Source organism: Pituophis catenifer, unplaced genomic scaffold, assembly GCF_029215685.1.
Source record: "Pituophis catenifer annectens isolate HBS135680 unplaced genomic scaffold, rPitCat1.0.hap2 SCAF_1, whole genome shotgun sequence".
NCBI classification, from domain to species: domain Eukaryota; kingdom Metazoa; phylum Chordata; class Lepidosauria; order Squamata; family Colubridae; genus Pituophis; species Pituophis catenifer.
Window position 1 is genome coordinate 283,214,050 of NW_027256881.1, and position 16,895 is coordinate 283,230,944.

The following is a 16,895-nucleotide window of genomic DNA, read 5'->3' on the forward strand; positions in this document are numbered from 1 at the left end:
TCCCATAATCCCTTGTGGTGTGGAGTCTGGGCAACTGAATGGAGCTGAGTGTTTACTGGCCAGATGCCCTTCCTGTCACCAATGCAGAGTTTTGTTCAGCAGATATATTCTCATTGTGCCCAGAGAGAGAAATAGCTGCCTCTACCTAGGATCGAACTCACAACCTCCTGATTGTGAGGCTAGAGTTCCACCTCTAGGCCACCACACCATTCAAATGAAATATGAGACATAAATTTAATAAATGAACCAAGGAAGAAAGCACATGTCTTGAACCAGGACATTCTCAGAGGGTTCTTTCAAGTGCTATGGATGAGATGGATAGAGTCCTTCCTTGCCTTTAAACAGGGATACCCCACCTATAACTCTTTTATCTCCTTACCTCCCAGGAGGAGAAATTATATGGATTTCCAGACTGAGACCTTTGGGAAAGAAGAGGAAGCTCCATAGTTGCAATCCCAGTCCACCCCAGTCTTACTCTTTACTTTCACCTTCCCAGTATTTGTCCAGCATTGTTTTTGCTACCTTGTGAGCTGCTAGCTTCAGCAATTCTTCCTCCGCCTCCTTTTGGAGGAAGAGAGGGAAAGAGGATGAACATATTGAGTAGCGAGAAGAAGGAAAAGCAGCACTTGACCTGACAGATTTGCTGATGGATGAATGAGAGGCAGTCTTGTCTGCAGAAACAAAAACAATTTGGCTGCTGCTGTATTCCTGCCAGTGCTATCAGACTATTTCTCATATAGACATGACAGATTGTCCTCCTGGGCTACTTAATCCAGCCAGCTGCAGATATTGTGCCAGTTTCAAATCCCCAGCTAGTGTAAATAGACTAGACAGACTGTCTGTTTCAATAGTTTAATTTTCTGAGGCCTGCTCCGCTCTGCAAACTGAAATTCAAGACTCTGGCTGCTTATGAAGCTCTGTATAGAGTGAACTGGAGTTACCCATCGTTTGGGGAAATGTCACTGATGGATGGGTTCTTAAACTTTTATTTTAAAAGTTAAACGATTCACTTCATTTTTTTTTTCCTGTTTTGCAGCTGCATGTTTTGATGGATACTGCAGATGGCGTGCTCTGCCTGTGCTCTGAGAGGCAAGCAGCAGAGATCAAGGCAAAGCAACAGGCCTTAGTGGAGAATTGGGAAGTCTTGCGGTGTAAAGTAGAACAAAACAGGGAGCAGCTGGAACATGCTTGCAGATTATACCGCTTCCAAACCTATGTGAGGATTTCAATGTACTTTTCTCATTTTTTAATCCTATATTACTCTGTTCTCCAGTTGTATTGGCCAGTATTTTCCAGAATGGTCAACCAATATTCCACCACTGATCCATAGAATCAGTGCAGACTATTATATCATATATAATACAGGTATATTATATCATATACCTGTATTAACATATCATGTATAGTATACATTCTAAAGATGCATAACCCTGCTTAGGTCTTGTGGAAAAGAAGATACCTTTGTCCTGCAGGCAGGATCTTCTATGAGGCTAAAGGTTGACATCCATCTTTCATATGGATCTATTAAAAGTTTAATATAATATTGACAGCATAATTATTATGAAAAACATAAAAGTATCTGTCTCAACAGCAATCTTTGTAAAGTTCTTTTATCTAATAAATTTCTAGGGTAGTTATTCAAAATATTTGAAATCCATGCAGTTCTTTTTTTATCATAGTGTCTGAGATTTTCCTGAACTTATAGTATTCAGGTTGACTTGCCCAAATTCTTTTCTTTATTTGTTTCACTTTTGTTTGGTCATATAGTCTTCCTATCTGGTTTCTTTTTATACCATTACTTGTTTTTCCACTCCTACCCTACTTTCCTAAACCAAATTGAATGGGGTGGGGAGTTTCTATTACTGTTTGTCACAACACTTTCTTCCAAAGACCTGTTCTGCCCCAGCTCCGGATTCCCAAGGATTGTGACACACACCAACGGTCCTTATCAAAGTTATAACGTACCAAGAATAAACAAAGTCCGGCAAAGGTTGGCAACAACCCAGAAGACAAGATACGATAAGACACTCACTCTTCAAAAATGCTCTTTAATAATTACATATTGTTTCCAGCGAGAAATTACTAACTGGGTGTGACTTAAATAGGCTAAGGGAGTGGCCAATTATCCTCAAACCTTACTCTCGAGGAGACCTCCTGCTCCTGAGTTGCCACTCCTGCCTTTTGGCAGCCCTGCATGCTCAAGCATTGAAGAGAGGCTCCTCCACTTTGCTCTCTCCACTTGAAGGAGCCTCTGGAGGTTCTGAAGGCGCAGGCTGAGTCTCTGCCTCTCGCACTACATCCTCCTCGCTGTCCGATGCGAGCGCTGGCTGCGCAGGCTGCTGGCGCGACCTCACACCAGCCTCCTCATCGTCAGGATCAGCCACGATCCGCGCAGGCCGCTAGCGGACCACAACAAGACCATAAAATCCATGAGAAGAATGATTTTTATTATAGCAATAGCATTTAGACTTATATACTGCTTAATAGTGCTTTACAGGACTCTCTGGGCTTTTTACAATATCAATATATTGCCCCCAACAATCTGGGTCCTCACTTTACCAACCTCGGAAGGATGGAAGGCTGAATCAACCTTGAGCCTGTCAGGATCAAACTCCAGGCTATGGGTAGAGTGGGTAGAGTTAGCCTGCAATACTGCATTCTAAGCACTACGTCACCAGGGATCATTGTGATGGAAAAGTATAATCAAAGTGGTCTTTGTTAGATATGGTTCTCAACCAACCAGAAGGCACTTTGATTAGGAGAAGATCTACAAATACACCCAGGCAAGCAAATCTGGCACCATTTGTGTTTTCCACTGTGGAACACTTAGGGCACTGGAGAAAAATAATTTGACAGCTATGCTCAGCAAAGTTCAAAATATCAGTCAGAATTCAAGATAAAAATCATCAAGATTTTTATTTCATGGAATTCTTTTATTTCGTGGAATTAGTAATGGACCCTTTGATTGTCTTGGAGCCCAGCAGTAGACCCCAAACACCTATTGTTAACACTGACCACATTATTTTTTTTCTTCTCTCATTTGAATTCCTTCCACAATTGCAATCTAGTAATGCAGGTATAATAATGGATGACACACAATTGAAGAGAAGGTCAAACTAGGGTATGAAGCTCAATATTATTGTCTCTGAATCTTTCTAGTACTTTTGTAGACTTGGATCTCCAGCATATAGAAGGAATTTTCTGAACATTTAAACAAGGAAATAGCTCCACCTAATCCTGTTCCTTCTGGGGGTTTTTTTCCAAGTCAATTACACTACATTTATTTCCTATTTGTGACCTTACGATCATACCTTTCCCTCCTGGAGTTCAGAGTCATGCATTATCTTCATTACAATCATGTAAAACGGGAATTTTCCCCAAGAATTTCAAAGTTGAGCAGAGTTTTGAGTCAGCCATTAGCTCAACTATTCAGGTACTCTATTATAGTACATTGGCTCAAGCAGTTTAGTTACTCTGTGAAAAACTGCAAGAGGCACATCGGTGTGCATTTGAGATACTGCAGGTATATAGCTTGAAACTAGTAAGGTCAGAAGTCAAGATTGGAAGCCAAACAAAACCATTACCAAAGTACTGTGCAAGTGCCATCAACATCCAAACCAGTAAGATAGTATTCTACAAAATGGAAAATAAAGTAGTTTTAATATTTAGGGTTTAACGTTACTTTGTAATTGTATTGTATTATAATTTTGGTTCATACTGGTTTTACAATCCTGTAAAGTCTTGTACTTTTATTGCTATTCTACTACAATATTGTTCTTTTGTTCCATTTAAATTAGAATAAAATTGCATTGTTATATTTTAGGAGAAGGGCTATGTATCTGCAGCAGATGCATACTTTATTATTAATTATTATTTATCTGTCATATTAAAATGGAGCTGGGAAAAATCCCTCTCTCATACCACGGAGAACTGTACCAATTATTGAGAACACTGACTTTGCCTGGATTCACATATCCTAAAAAATCATTATGTGCTTCCTGAGAATTCTCCAAAATGAAAAGAAAACAGCCTAATATTACATTAGGCATTTAGTATCACAAAATCAGGAACAAATGGAAACTATATCTCCTGCCCAAGAGAGATTTACTGCCAGAGCTTTATGCAAAGCTTTATGCAAAGAAGAAAGAAGCACAGGAAATTTGAACATGAATTGTTATAAATAGAACTTGCATTTGATGCATGCACAGCAGTTACATGAATTCTTTTGTAATTGCTTTACAGTTTTGCTGCAATAAATCCACTTATAAAAATCCACTTAATAAAAATTTATGGATCTTGGGCTTTCTTATTCAATCTGCCTTTGGATTATGGATTTCCTGTCTGGCTGCTCTCGGAGGGTCAGATTAGGTAATCATATCTCTTCAGCCCTTATTCTTAACACTGGTACGCTATAGGGTTGTGTGTTGAATCCCTTACTCTATACTCTTTATTTGCATGACTGCATTCCCACTCATGCCAGTAATACTATTATTAAATTTGCAATTGATACAACAGTGGTGGGACTCATCTCCGGGGGGTTATGCCTCTGCCTAATGAGTTGAGGTGGACCAGTTGCTTTCGTGGTGTGGAGACAATAACTTGGTCCTTAACACCAATAAGCCCAAGGAGCTTATAGTGGGCTATAGAAGACATCCAGCCCTTGCTTATCAATGGGGACCGAGTGGAGCAAGTGGCCAGTTTTAAGTTTCTGGGTATTGTCATAAAAGAGGACCTGACCTGGGGCACTCACATTGCAGCACTGGTCAAAAGGGCCCAGCAGAGATTATACTACCTGAGACTTCTCAGGAAACAACAACTGATGAAAAACTGCTGGTGACCTTCTACCGCTGCACCCATAGAGAGTATTTTAACTTACTGCACCTGTGTATGGTTTGCCAGTTGCATAGTGGCAGATAGAACAGCACTCCAGGGGGTTAATGTCATTGCCCAGAGGATCATTGATTGCTCTCTCCCTTTTTTGGAAGAGCTTTATAGCTCCCGCTGCCTTAAGAAAGTTCAAAACATTCTTAAAGATCCATCTCATCCTGGGCACCCCTTTTTTTTAAACTATTACCATCTGGCAGACAGTACAGGATAATAAAAACAAGGACAAATAGGCTAAAAAATAGCTTCTATCCCAGGGCAGTAACTATATTGAATTTTACTGCAGAGTGCAATATTAATGCAATATCAGGGTTTTTCAATTCAATTGTATAGAATGTGAAGGATGTGTTTTATTTTTATAGTTATAATGTACACTGAAGATGGCATTTAATTTCGTTGTACGAGGTGCAATGACAATAAATAAACTAAACTTAGCTGAGCCTTGATGCCCAAGGACATATATTCTATACTTGATAGATAGGTAGCCTTGACAGGGTTTTTTTTTTGTTTGTTTGAGGCAAAACATAATGTGTAACCAATCACATTTTAGTGCTATGTGTGAACTGAGCTGCAGGAAGTGTCATCTGTTACCTATATTGTCATTTAAGGATATAAATCTTACCCCACATCTTAAATTTCCTTTCCTCGATTTTAAGGTATGGGACTATTCTTCCTGGGCATCTGAGATGATAAGAGAAATGGCAGCTGAGGAGACCATTCGAGATGTGTCTACCAGTGGTCTGAAGATTAATCAGCATCAGCAGCTATTTCCAGAGATTGAGTCTCGAGATGAGATTTATGAGCGAGTATCACAGCTGGGACAAGAGCTTGCGCTGGAACAGAAAATGGCAACAGGAGAAGTATATATATAGTATACACGATACAATTTTGTAACTTTGCACAGAGCTCAGACCACCAACATTTCCACAAAATTAGCCTGTTATCAATAAGTTTTTAAATCTAGAGATTTCATGAGATAAAAACCAAGCAAGATACGATACTTTTCAAAGGAAAAATGAGTTTTATTAAAACACACCCACCTGCTTCCTCATGTATAAACAGACAATTGCTGTAATTATAATTGGAAATTGAGCCTTAGCATATTTCTGTTACAGCAATATAAATTACATATCAGCCATTGCCCCTTCGTGGATTATTACTGACATTTTATAACAGTTGACTTCTTCTTTTCAGATCCAAAGTGTATTAGAAACTCTGATAGAAGCAAAGCATAGAGTGTACCAGGTATGGGCACAAAAGAAGGAATGGCTGGAGAAGACCCATCTTTTGCAGATATTTTACCGAGACTGTGAATACCTGGACAACATCTCAAACTCCCAGGAGGTAGTGCTAGCACTTGCTTTATTGGTGCTTTAATGCATTATAAGGTGTACTTTAATCTATTAAGTACTTAATCTCTTCCTTGTGTCCTATGCTTCCTTGTGTCCTATTCCTTCTATCTTACACATGGGTAGTTGCATGTATAGAAAATTAGTATCATATTAGTAAGAAAACATTTGCTTTTGATCAACCTTATTGTTATCCCTAAAAGGAAATCTGGTTTCTGACTTTTTAATAGCATGGTCAATAATACATCTGTGCAAGGATACATGATGTGAAATTAATCCTTTGATTCTGAAAAAAAAAAACCCTATTACAGAATAACAAAATAATAGAATAACAGAGTTGGAAGGAATCTTGGAGGTCTTCCAATCCAACCTCCCTGCTCGAGGAGGAGATCCTGTACTATTTCAGTTAAATGGCTGTCCAGTCTCTTTTTAAAAGCCTCCAGTGATGGAGCACCCACAACTTCTCAAGGCAAGCCATTCCACTGGTTTATTGTACTCACTGTCAGGAAATTTCTTTTTAGTTATAGGTTGTTTCTTTCCTTGATTAGTTTCCATCCATTGCTTCTTGTCTTGCCTTCTGGTGCTTTGGAAAATAGCACAGCCTTAGGCATTACAATCTGATACTGAGTTTGGTTGAAGTAATAGTATTGAGTATTTGCTTTTTAAGTTAGCAGCTGCAAAGGAAAGCATCAGGAGTTAGCTGTTGTAGCAGATGAGAAGGAAGAGATTATTCCTTTTCTACATATCATGGTTCAATTGAAAATTACTTCCCTGGTAGCTGCTATGTGTCCCAGAAGTGAAGAAATTGTTAACTGCTGATAGTTACTCTCTGGTTAAAATAGCAGTTTCTGCTTGTATGATTATTGTGTAGAAGGTTTTTCTTGAATCCATGATACAGCTCAGAAAATCTTGAACTCATTTCCACCTGGGTTATAGTGCAAGCTCATTCTATATTTGAAGAGGATAAATTCTTGTTTAATAGGAGTTTTTTTGTTATTGTTCTTTGGAAAGGAGACCAAAAGTCTTTTTTTAAAAAAAATTATCTTTATTAAATATTTACAATAAAATTAACACACAATAATGGTTGAAAAGCAATATAGGAAGCGAAATATAGAAACACATAAACACAGGACTAAAACCAAACAACAAACATGACTAACCAATTAATATTAACTAATATCCAATTAATATTAATTAATATCATCCTAGCCAAACATTTCAATGCAATCATGTTCTTTTTACTAACTACAAAACAATTGAGACCAAAAGTCTTTCATCTAAATTCTTACATTTTCCTGTCTCATACACCAAAGTTTCAGATGGAGCTTTCAAGCAGCTTTATCGTAGCCAGGTTAACCCTTGTTAAGTTGCACAATACTAGCAGAAAGCAAGCGTGTTTAAAACTGAGAGGCAATGCACCGTTAACTTTTCATCTGTATCTGGAAAAGGGAGTTTGTGGATGGTGTTAACGGCGTGTGAATATTTGTCTTTTATCGCAATGGATCTTGATTGAACTGAACTGTGTCTCTAAATTTATATAAAGGCTATCCCAGCAGTAGCATATAAAAGAAAGAAAAGCATGGGGTCGTGTTCCAAAGGAGAGTGCTTTCCCATTCATTCTCTGTGCCAGCGTGCCTGGCCTTGATTTTATGCCAGCAGCTTAGGTTACATCCAAATTACTTAAGGCTTCAGAAGATTTCAGCAAGGTTTAGTCTAGGATTTCTCTGTCCTAAAGTAAATAACAGCACATATGGAGGAAATTAAGCAAGTATATATCTGTCTTTTTTATTACTGACTCCGGGTATGCCATTACTTGGAAGAGTTGTAGGAAATTTTTCTAAGACTTGTTAAACAGAGAAGCTGCTATTCCTTGTGCGGATTGAGAGAGGGATAGAGAATATTATAGCGCAGCTCTTTAGCTTTTAGCACCAGTGGAACATAATCTTGCCTTTCAAGGATATAGACGCACCGGTGAGTTAATAACTTTTTTTAAAAAAAAAATCTAAGAACTGTTAATTAGGTCTTGGACTACACATCTGGCTTCTGCCTCATCATCTTGATCGTTTTTTCAGTCTGCTGCATGCTCCTATTATTTTGCAGACTGAATGAGCAGTCGTGCCAATTCTACTACGTCTCATTCTTAATCAAATACAGATGCCTTCGTTATAGAAATACTTCTTTACATTTCACTTATTCACACCAGAGGAAGAATGGACATCTCTACTGCCAAGCTAAAAAGGATGAAACATTTCTTTTAAGCAACAGCTCAGAAGCAGAGACTGCTTTAGCTTTTCAAACTTTAGGATTAAAAACTGCAAGATGTCATGCAGATATCTTCCTAACAAGACTTCAGACACACCCATCTATATTTCCACAGTGGAAGTTACGTTGTCTTCTGCCAGAGTGGTTCCATCACCGATCTCCAGAGCTGCTGTTTATGGTGCTTCTTTCCAAAGGATGCCACCAGCAGAAAATACATCAAACTCAACCTGGTATTTTCCAGATCATTCATCATCTGCAGAGACCTTATCAATAAGTGACATCTTGCCTTCTCCCTGCCTGTCTTCAGAGGTTCACAGCTCAAGGCTAGATATAGTGTTGGCACGCTCAAAAAAGAGGAACGGTTTAGAGAAAGATAACAGCTGTATTAATTCCTCCACCTTCAAGTCTGCCTGTCCCACACTTTTGAGAGATACTCAGTGCAAAGGATACAAGAGCACTGATGCTCAATCGATGCTTGTCTCCTGCAGTGGAGCAAGTGACTGGAAAGGAAATGACTGGGGCGCTTGTCATTCTTCTGCAGCAGCTTTCCATTCAGCTGCTTCAAGAGCTCTACCATGCTGGACATCACGTCTAGATGTTTCTCTTTGTGCCATTCCAGGTGCTTCATCATCTCAGAATAAAAATCTGTATCGAATTCTTGCACCTTGCAACTCCAAGTCAACAGAACAGAACTATAATCAGTGCAATTCTCAGTTTTCAGATCTCCATGCTTCAGTAAAACTCTATATTTCAACTTGCAGTGTTGCTATCAAACCAATTAGAGCTGCTTATTCCAGTGTTCTATTACCTCATCTGAAAAAGATCTCAACTACATCTCCTGGTCTTACAAGAGGAAACCAGAAGACTCATCAAGTTATCCCTTCTAGAAACTCTGCAGAGCACCAGGTTAAACAACTTCATGTCACTAACCCCACTAAGTGTCCCATTCTTCCTCCACAGACAGTCTTCAAAGAAATATGGTTGACTCCATCTACATTAGCTAAAGCAGATACCCTTCTTGGCAAAAGAACAGTTACGCATTCACCATTAGATCCTGATATGCTCGTCTTTCAGAACCATCACTCAGCTAGCAAAGAATTTGGGAAGACTTCTAGTATTGGAATAATTCCTGCTCATCACAAGATTTCCAAGATATCTTTAATACTTGCCACCCCTTGGATATCCTTTCCTATTAAAGTAGTAAGAGAATTCAGAAAACAGCCAGCTCCTTCAGTCTTGATCAAAGCTTCATATTCCGATATGGGTGGTTCTACTTTACAGTCAAATTGTAAAGGCTCTAGTATCTTATTGTCCATAAATCCTGTTTATTGTCCTGAATATCAGCCTTCACAAGAGCATCTTCAGGATCCAGATGCTGCAACGAATGCAAGTCAAGCTGCCTTCTTAACAAATATGCAGACATCATCTCATCGACATGGTGAGAATACATGGTGTCCATCTATCTCAGTAAAAATTGCGTCCTTTGGAACTGGGAGAAAAGTGGTGAAGATTTCCATTCCATTTTAGAAAAATGTACCCTCAACTGTACTTTCTTCTGGGATTAGTTTTAACTGACAGTATTATCAATTCTTATGTTAATTTGTTGCAAAAGTTTCTAGGAATGGTAAAGCCTTCAAGAGTACTTTTGTTTTCTTAAAGCAGAATGATTAGGAACTGTAAGACTGTGGAGATGGGTTTGTTTCTTCTTGACGTTGGAAGCCTGTTTACTACTTGTTGCTTAAATTCTGCTGTTTCAAGCTTTCACATGGAGTAAAGCAAGTTATGCCTTCAGTGGCTCTGTGTGCGTGCATGTGTGTGTGTGTGTGTGTGTGTGTGTGTGTGTGTGTGTGTGTGTATGCTTGCGCAGACACATGTGCGCACAGAGCAAATGCCATTCACATTTGCTAAATCTCCCAATGGTATGTGTTTGTATGTTTGCATTGTATATAGGTATGTATATACTCTCTGTAAACTGTCATCTAATTATTACTAGTAAGAACCATGAATGGAGAGAGAGAGAGAGAGAGAGAGAGAGAGAGGGAGGGAGACTGTGTGTGCATAAATACACATATACATATATTTTCAAATCAAAAATATATTAAATCTTTTTTTCTAAAAATGCCTTATTAGTTTGTCAGCTTATACCAGGAAAAAATAGATTTGGAAATGGATCTGGTTTTCGGACAAGGTATTAGAGCCCTCCAATTTTTAATATTAGTTTTAGCTGAAGAAAAATACAATAGCAACAAATGAAAAAATCCACTTGTGTATTATGTAGTATACAAAAATGTAGGTCTTCTATTAGGGTTGCATTCTGACAGCAGATTGGTAGAAGATGGAGTTTTAAATGATTTCTATGAAGGAAAAAAAGTTACTATTTCTTAAAATAGTATTATTTCAATACAGAATTCAGTCTGATTTGAAAAATACATTTCTAGTTGTTATTATTCTATATATGCATTTTTGCTCACTTTAAAAAATGTCTTTTAAAAGATCTCTTGATTTCTTTTAAATTTTATTGTTTCTTGATAAGATTTAGTTAAAAAAGATAAACAGTAAAATGATCTGCATTTCATTGTCATGTAAATAAGATGATAAATCCTGACATTGGTTCATGTGTCATACTTTGTGGAATATTTAGATCTTATGGAGAACATTTCAAAAATAAATATTGTTTAGTTCTAGAATGCAGAATCCTGCTTTCCTACCTGTACAAAGATTCTATTCTATCCCTTTTTTTTTTTTAATGGAAAACTCTTGTGTATTATTGCGACAGGACATCGGGCATACCATTCTTCAGCCTGTGATAAGATGACAGATACTTGAAGTAATGACCTCAGGAGCCATAATGTTAAATATGAAATGCCACTCTGAGTATCGCTTTTATTAGTGGGCTGCTCAAATTCACTGCCGTATTTACATAGTGGTGCAGCTGTGCTCTCTGAATCTGCAAATTGTCATCGGCAATGGCAGCTACAGTTTGATATGTAAATGTTGTGCTTAAGATGGGATTGAAACAAAACAATTCCCCTTTCCAATAGTCACTCTTGTATCGACACCCTTCAAAGGGGTGGGTGAATGGCAACACCGTAGAATCTAAAAAAAAAGTTCTGGACAGAAGGTCCTGGCTCCAGTCTCCATTAGGGTGTAACTCAATATGTGAAGAAATCTCTTTGGAACTGCTTGACCTGTTGTCTTCTAAGGTATCATCCTTAGATGAGACCATGACAATTTGAGTGGATTCAGTTTAGAATTGGTATCTGGCAGTGGTGGGTTTCAAATTTTTTTACTACCGGTTCTGTGGGTGTGGCTTGGTGGGCGTGGCATGGCTTGGTGGGCATGGCTTGGTGAGTGTGGCAGGGAAGGATACTGTAAAATCTCCATTCCCTCCCCAATCCAGGGGAAGGTTACTGCAAAATCCCCACTTCCTCCCAATCAGCTGGGACTTGGGAGGCAGAGAATAGATGGGAGCGGGGCCAGTCAGAATTTTTACAACCGGTTCTCTGAACTACTCAAAATTTCCGCTACCGGTTCTCCAGAATGGTCAGAACCTACTGAAACCCACCTCTGGTATAGGGAGAAGAACAAGGGGAGGTTCTGTTATGTAAATAGGCCTCTGTTCCAGGGGTGGTATTCACTTACCTTTGCTACCAGTTCGTAAATGTGAGCGCATGTGCCACCTTTGTGTGTGCGCAGGACCTTCTGCGCATACGCAGAGCATAAAAAATGGGATGTGATGACATCAGGGAGGGTAGGCGGAGCCTCCTGCAGCCACTGCTATAGATTCACCCAAACCAGATAGAACCGGCTGAATACCACCATTGCTCTGTTCACAGTACACTGGATGGAATCCCTTGTAACACATATCTTAATTTTTTATTTAGAATATTCAATTACCTGTGTTATAAATGTTTTGCAGTTATTTGCTTTATGAGCACTTGCTATGTAATATAAAATGATTCACATAAAGGTACAGCTACTATCATTTTCATATATTAATGGTAATTTTAAAGAAAAGATAGCATGAGAAGAGAAGATGGTAATTTTAAAGAAAAGATAGCAGTGTAAAATACTTACTTGCACCAGGGGGCATTCTGTTCTCATCTGTGTTCCACTTGAAAAAGTATTTATCTACCTATTTTATTTATGGAATTACCCAACTTGGTATACAGGGAAAGTGGGTATAGCAATCGGTCTTTGGGAATGACGCCAGAGACCACAAGCATACAATATTAAAAACAATAGAAATCAAAATAATATAAAAAAGAATGTCCTTCTTAGAAGAAAACATTCTAGCAATATATGCAGTCCCAGAACAGACTTGCTACTCACTCAAACCCAAGGCCTGAAAAAAAACCAGGTTTTCAAAGACTATTTAGAAATAGTCAGACTGGGGACTTTGTGGAATTCTGTTCAGAGGCAGATACTGTACCATGACAGAGAAGGCTTCCTTCCTGGATCCTATCAGGTGACATTGTTTAATCAAAGGGACCCATTAAGCACCCACTCTCTCCAATCTTTCAGGCAGGCAGAAACTATTGGAGATAAACAGTCCTCAGGTAGCCAGAGTCTTTAGAGGTGGTGACCAGCATCTTAAATATCATCAGAAGCTAATTGCAAACAATGCAGTTTGTTGAGCGGCAGTGTTACTTACATGGGTATATTATGGCACACTCATCACTAGCAGTGTGCTGCAGCTGCCAAAAAAGCCAACGCAGTTCTAGGCTGCATTAACAGAAGAATAGAATCAAGATCATGTAAAGTGTTAATACCACTTTATGACACCTTGGTAAGACCTTGGAATACTGCATCTAGTTTTGATCGCCACGATGTAAAAAAGATGTTGAGACTCTAGAAAGAGTGCAGAGAAGAACAGCAAAGATGATAAGGGGACTGGAGGCTAAATCATATAAAGAACAGTTTGCTGGAATTGGGTATATCTAGTTCAATGAAAAGAAGGATTAGGGTGACATGATAGCAGTATTCCAATATCTTAGGGGCTGCCACAAAGAAGAGGGAGTCAAGCTATTCTCCAAAGCACCTGAGGGCAGGATAAGAAGCAATGGATGGAAACTAATCAAGGAGAGAAGCAACCTAGAAGAAGAAATTTCCTGACCGTTAGAACAATTAATCAGTAGAACAAGTTGCCTCCAGACACTGGAAGTTTTAAAGAAGAGATTGGACAACCAATTGTCTGAATAGGGTTTAGGGTTTCCTGCCTAAGCAGGGGGTTGGCCTAGAAGACTTCTATGGTCCCTTCTAACTCTGCTATGCTATGCTATGCTATGCTATGCTATGCTATGCTATGCTATGCTATGCTATGCTATGCTATGCTATGCTATGCTATGCTATGCTATGCTATGCTATGCTATGCTATGCTACATTCTGGCCAGCTACATAAATTTCAGGGGCAGCCCAGTGAAGTGTTCATTGCAAAAACCTACACCCAAGGTGACAAGGACATAAATGATCATTTGAGGACTCAGGTTGGGATTATATACTGTTTGGAATGTATATAGCTGATTTATTCCTGTGCCTAATTTTCAAGCTATATTCTTTTAGGGATAGGTGGCATATAAATGTAATCAATAAAACAAAAATCTTTATGTTATCTGTTGAACATGGTTTTCTATTTGGAATTCTTAAAAATAATATTTACCAAAAAAAAAAAAAAACCCAACCTCCAAATAGGCTACATTATATGCCTCTTCTCTTGATTAATCCAAATATCTGAACTAAGAAGAGGCCAGAGCTGTGAAAGAAACACATCTTGTAAATCTCTTAAAGTAATTTGATCGTCTGATGTTTCTTGAATTTCATTCCAAAAAGCAACAGACTTGGACTCATAATTCCATGTATTTTTTTAAAAAAAGCTATATTGCCAAAACTGATTCCAATTTTTCACAGATGTATTTGAAAAGCTGTGATTTTGGAAGCAGTGTGGATGAAGTGATACAGCAGATCAAGAAACAGGAAGCTTTTGAGAAGATTCTAGCCTCTCAGGAAGAAAAGGTAAAATCTTTATATATACTATATAAAGAAAGACATGGGCAAATAACCAGGTAAAACCTGATGTTTATTCGTCATCTCAATGGACCGGAAAAGTACTGCAACAAACTTGCAAAAGCAATTCAGACAATAGATATAACATTGTTTTATAGAAGCTGCTTTATAGGAACATTTTGAAGTGTTGATTTTCAAGAAATATGGGAGTTCTTCAGGCAAAGTATCTGGGAAATTTTACCTAGGGAGAAAGAGTATCTTAGTTTGACACTAAATATTACAGAAAACAAAATATAGTGAATTTAAGGATTTACCCTTAAATAAAATTTCCCAAATAATATTTCAGATAATATCAAAAAGGTAAGAGGAGGTTCTCAGAAAGCTTTATTCATTCATATCACACAAATACACATCTGAATATTTTTGTTACTGGTGTTTGGTTATGGGCAATTTTGAACTTCCAGTAGAAAAAAATAATATTGTATGTATGCAACCTGTGATCAGTTAACTGTAGTTGTGATTTTAAGTGTTGGTCTTTCAGGAACTCTCTCTTCAGGAGCAAATGGAAAAATTGCAACCAGGTAGTGAGCTGGAAGTAACGCAGATTCAACAGAGGCTCAGTGTGGTGTTAAAGAAAAGAAGATGCATCAGAGATCTTTCTCAAAGTAGGCAAGAAAAATTGCAGGTAGAACTCCTGCTAGCTCTATTCTACCGGAGTCTAACTGAGGTGAGAATAAATTGTGCATTAGTGAAGCATTGTCTGGGAAATAAAAACGTTCATTCTCTTTGCAAACACCAACTCTCCATTCAGATTGTGTAGTCAGGTAGGTCCCACTTGAAGTGCATTGTGCATTCCATTGCAGTTGGAATCGGTAACTCTGTCACTAAAAGATGCAATCGTAAAATGAAACATCACATGACTGTTTAGATGTCAGTTCCAGCTGCAATCATGAAGTAAATCACTCGTGGTGATTAAGATAAATCTGGGATTTCCTGCTGTTTCCCCATTGACTTTGCTTGTTAGAAGCTGGCTGTGAAGGTTGCAAATGGTAATCAGATGACCATGGGATGCTGAGATAGCCCAAGTTTGAGAAACAATCATAAATCTCTTTTTTCAGTGTTGTCATGATTTTGAATGGTCGCAGAATGAGCAGTCATTAAATGCCTTTAATGGTTAATTGTAGTGTGTGTGGATATAAAAAGGCAGCCTGCTTCAACATAGTAATCAAAATAATCATTCTGCTAAGCAAATAATTGAGGCAGAATAATTAAAATATCATCTGGAAGTAATCACTACATCTCATTTCCAGAAGAGGTAATAGCAATAGTACTTAAATTTATATACCGCTCCACAGTGCTGTACAGCACTGATGGGTTGCTACCAGTTCACCCCAGATTGGGCGAACTGGTAGTGGCATTGGCAGGAGGCTCCACCCACCTGTCCAGATGCTTCTGTGCACGCACAGAAGCATCGCACGTGGAGCATGAGCGCGCCCATGAGCAAACTGGTAGCAATGGGTTTTGAAACCCACCCCTGCTGTACAGCCCTCTCTAAGTAGTTTACAGAGTCAGCATAATGCTACCAACAATCTGGGTCCTCATTTTACTGACCTCAGAAGGATGGAAAGCTGAGTCAGCCTTGAATCTGGTGAGATTCGAACTACTAAATTGCAGGCAGCCGGCAGGCAGTAAAAGTAGCCTGCAGTACTGCATTCTAACCACTGTGCCAGCATGGCTCAATGGTATTTCTGAAGAAGATCAGACACTGTCATCTGCAGTGACATCCCTGCTTGCATCAGAATGACAAAAGCGATATTGTGACATCATGCCACAAATTCCAGCCTTTTGGACCATGCCTGCAGAATTACAACACTGCTTCTGTCAGTCTAACCCCCACGCTTGCCCACCCCACCAAGACATCTGTGGTCCCCTGGCCCTCTTCTGACCCTCTTGTATTTTCCCACTTCTTTTTGAGTTTTTTATTTTTCTCACATCTTTTAAAGAAAGAAAAATCAAAAGAGCTATTGTACATTATTATAATTCTGTGGCTTTGTGCTTTGGACCATGGTGTTCACATTCCATGTATTCCTATATACATTTAAACATAAACAATATAATGCAACATTTAAATGCTACAGCAGCTTTCCCCAATCTAGTGCCCTCTAGATGTACTTAGATTAGCCTCTAAATCAAAATTTGTAGCCACTGTGGCTATGTATATGGGCTATGAATTACAGCAATAAAATCCAGTTCATCTGGAGACCATAAGTCTGGGAAAGGACATATTATATAAGTACTAGAGAGCTACTATTATATCTCATTCCTCTACATATGGAAGAAATCCAAGGTATTTCTTTATCAACTAGCTGATAGCCTTCATTTTATCAGTATTTCTTG

At 38.6% G+C, this 16,895-nt stretch overlaps 1 protein-coding gene across 1 annotated transcript in view; it reads left to right on the plus strand.

Annotated features, from left to right (window-relative positions):
• SPTBN5 (spectrin beta, non-erythrocytic 5) overlaps positions 1 to 16,895 on the plus strand; it is a 109,094-nt gene that overhangs the window by 43,627 nt on the left and 48,572 nt on the right. The window contains exons 30-35 of the mRNA XM_070935804.1: positions 1,037 to 1,216; positions 5,541 to 5,744; positions 6,079 to 6,228; positions 8,580 to 9,962; positions 14,403 to 14,507; positions 15,040 to 15,225. Coding sequence (XP_070791905.1) covers positions 1,037 to 1,216; positions 5,541 to 5,744; positions 6,079 to 6,228; positions 8,580 to 9,962; positions 14,403 to 14,507; positions 15,040 to 15,225 — 2,208 coding nt within the window. The remainder of the gene's footprint in view (positions 1 to 1,036; positions 1,217 to 5,540; positions 5,745 to 6,078; positions 6,229 to 8,579; positions 9,963 to 14,402; positions 14,508 to 15,039; positions 15,226 to 16,895) is intronic.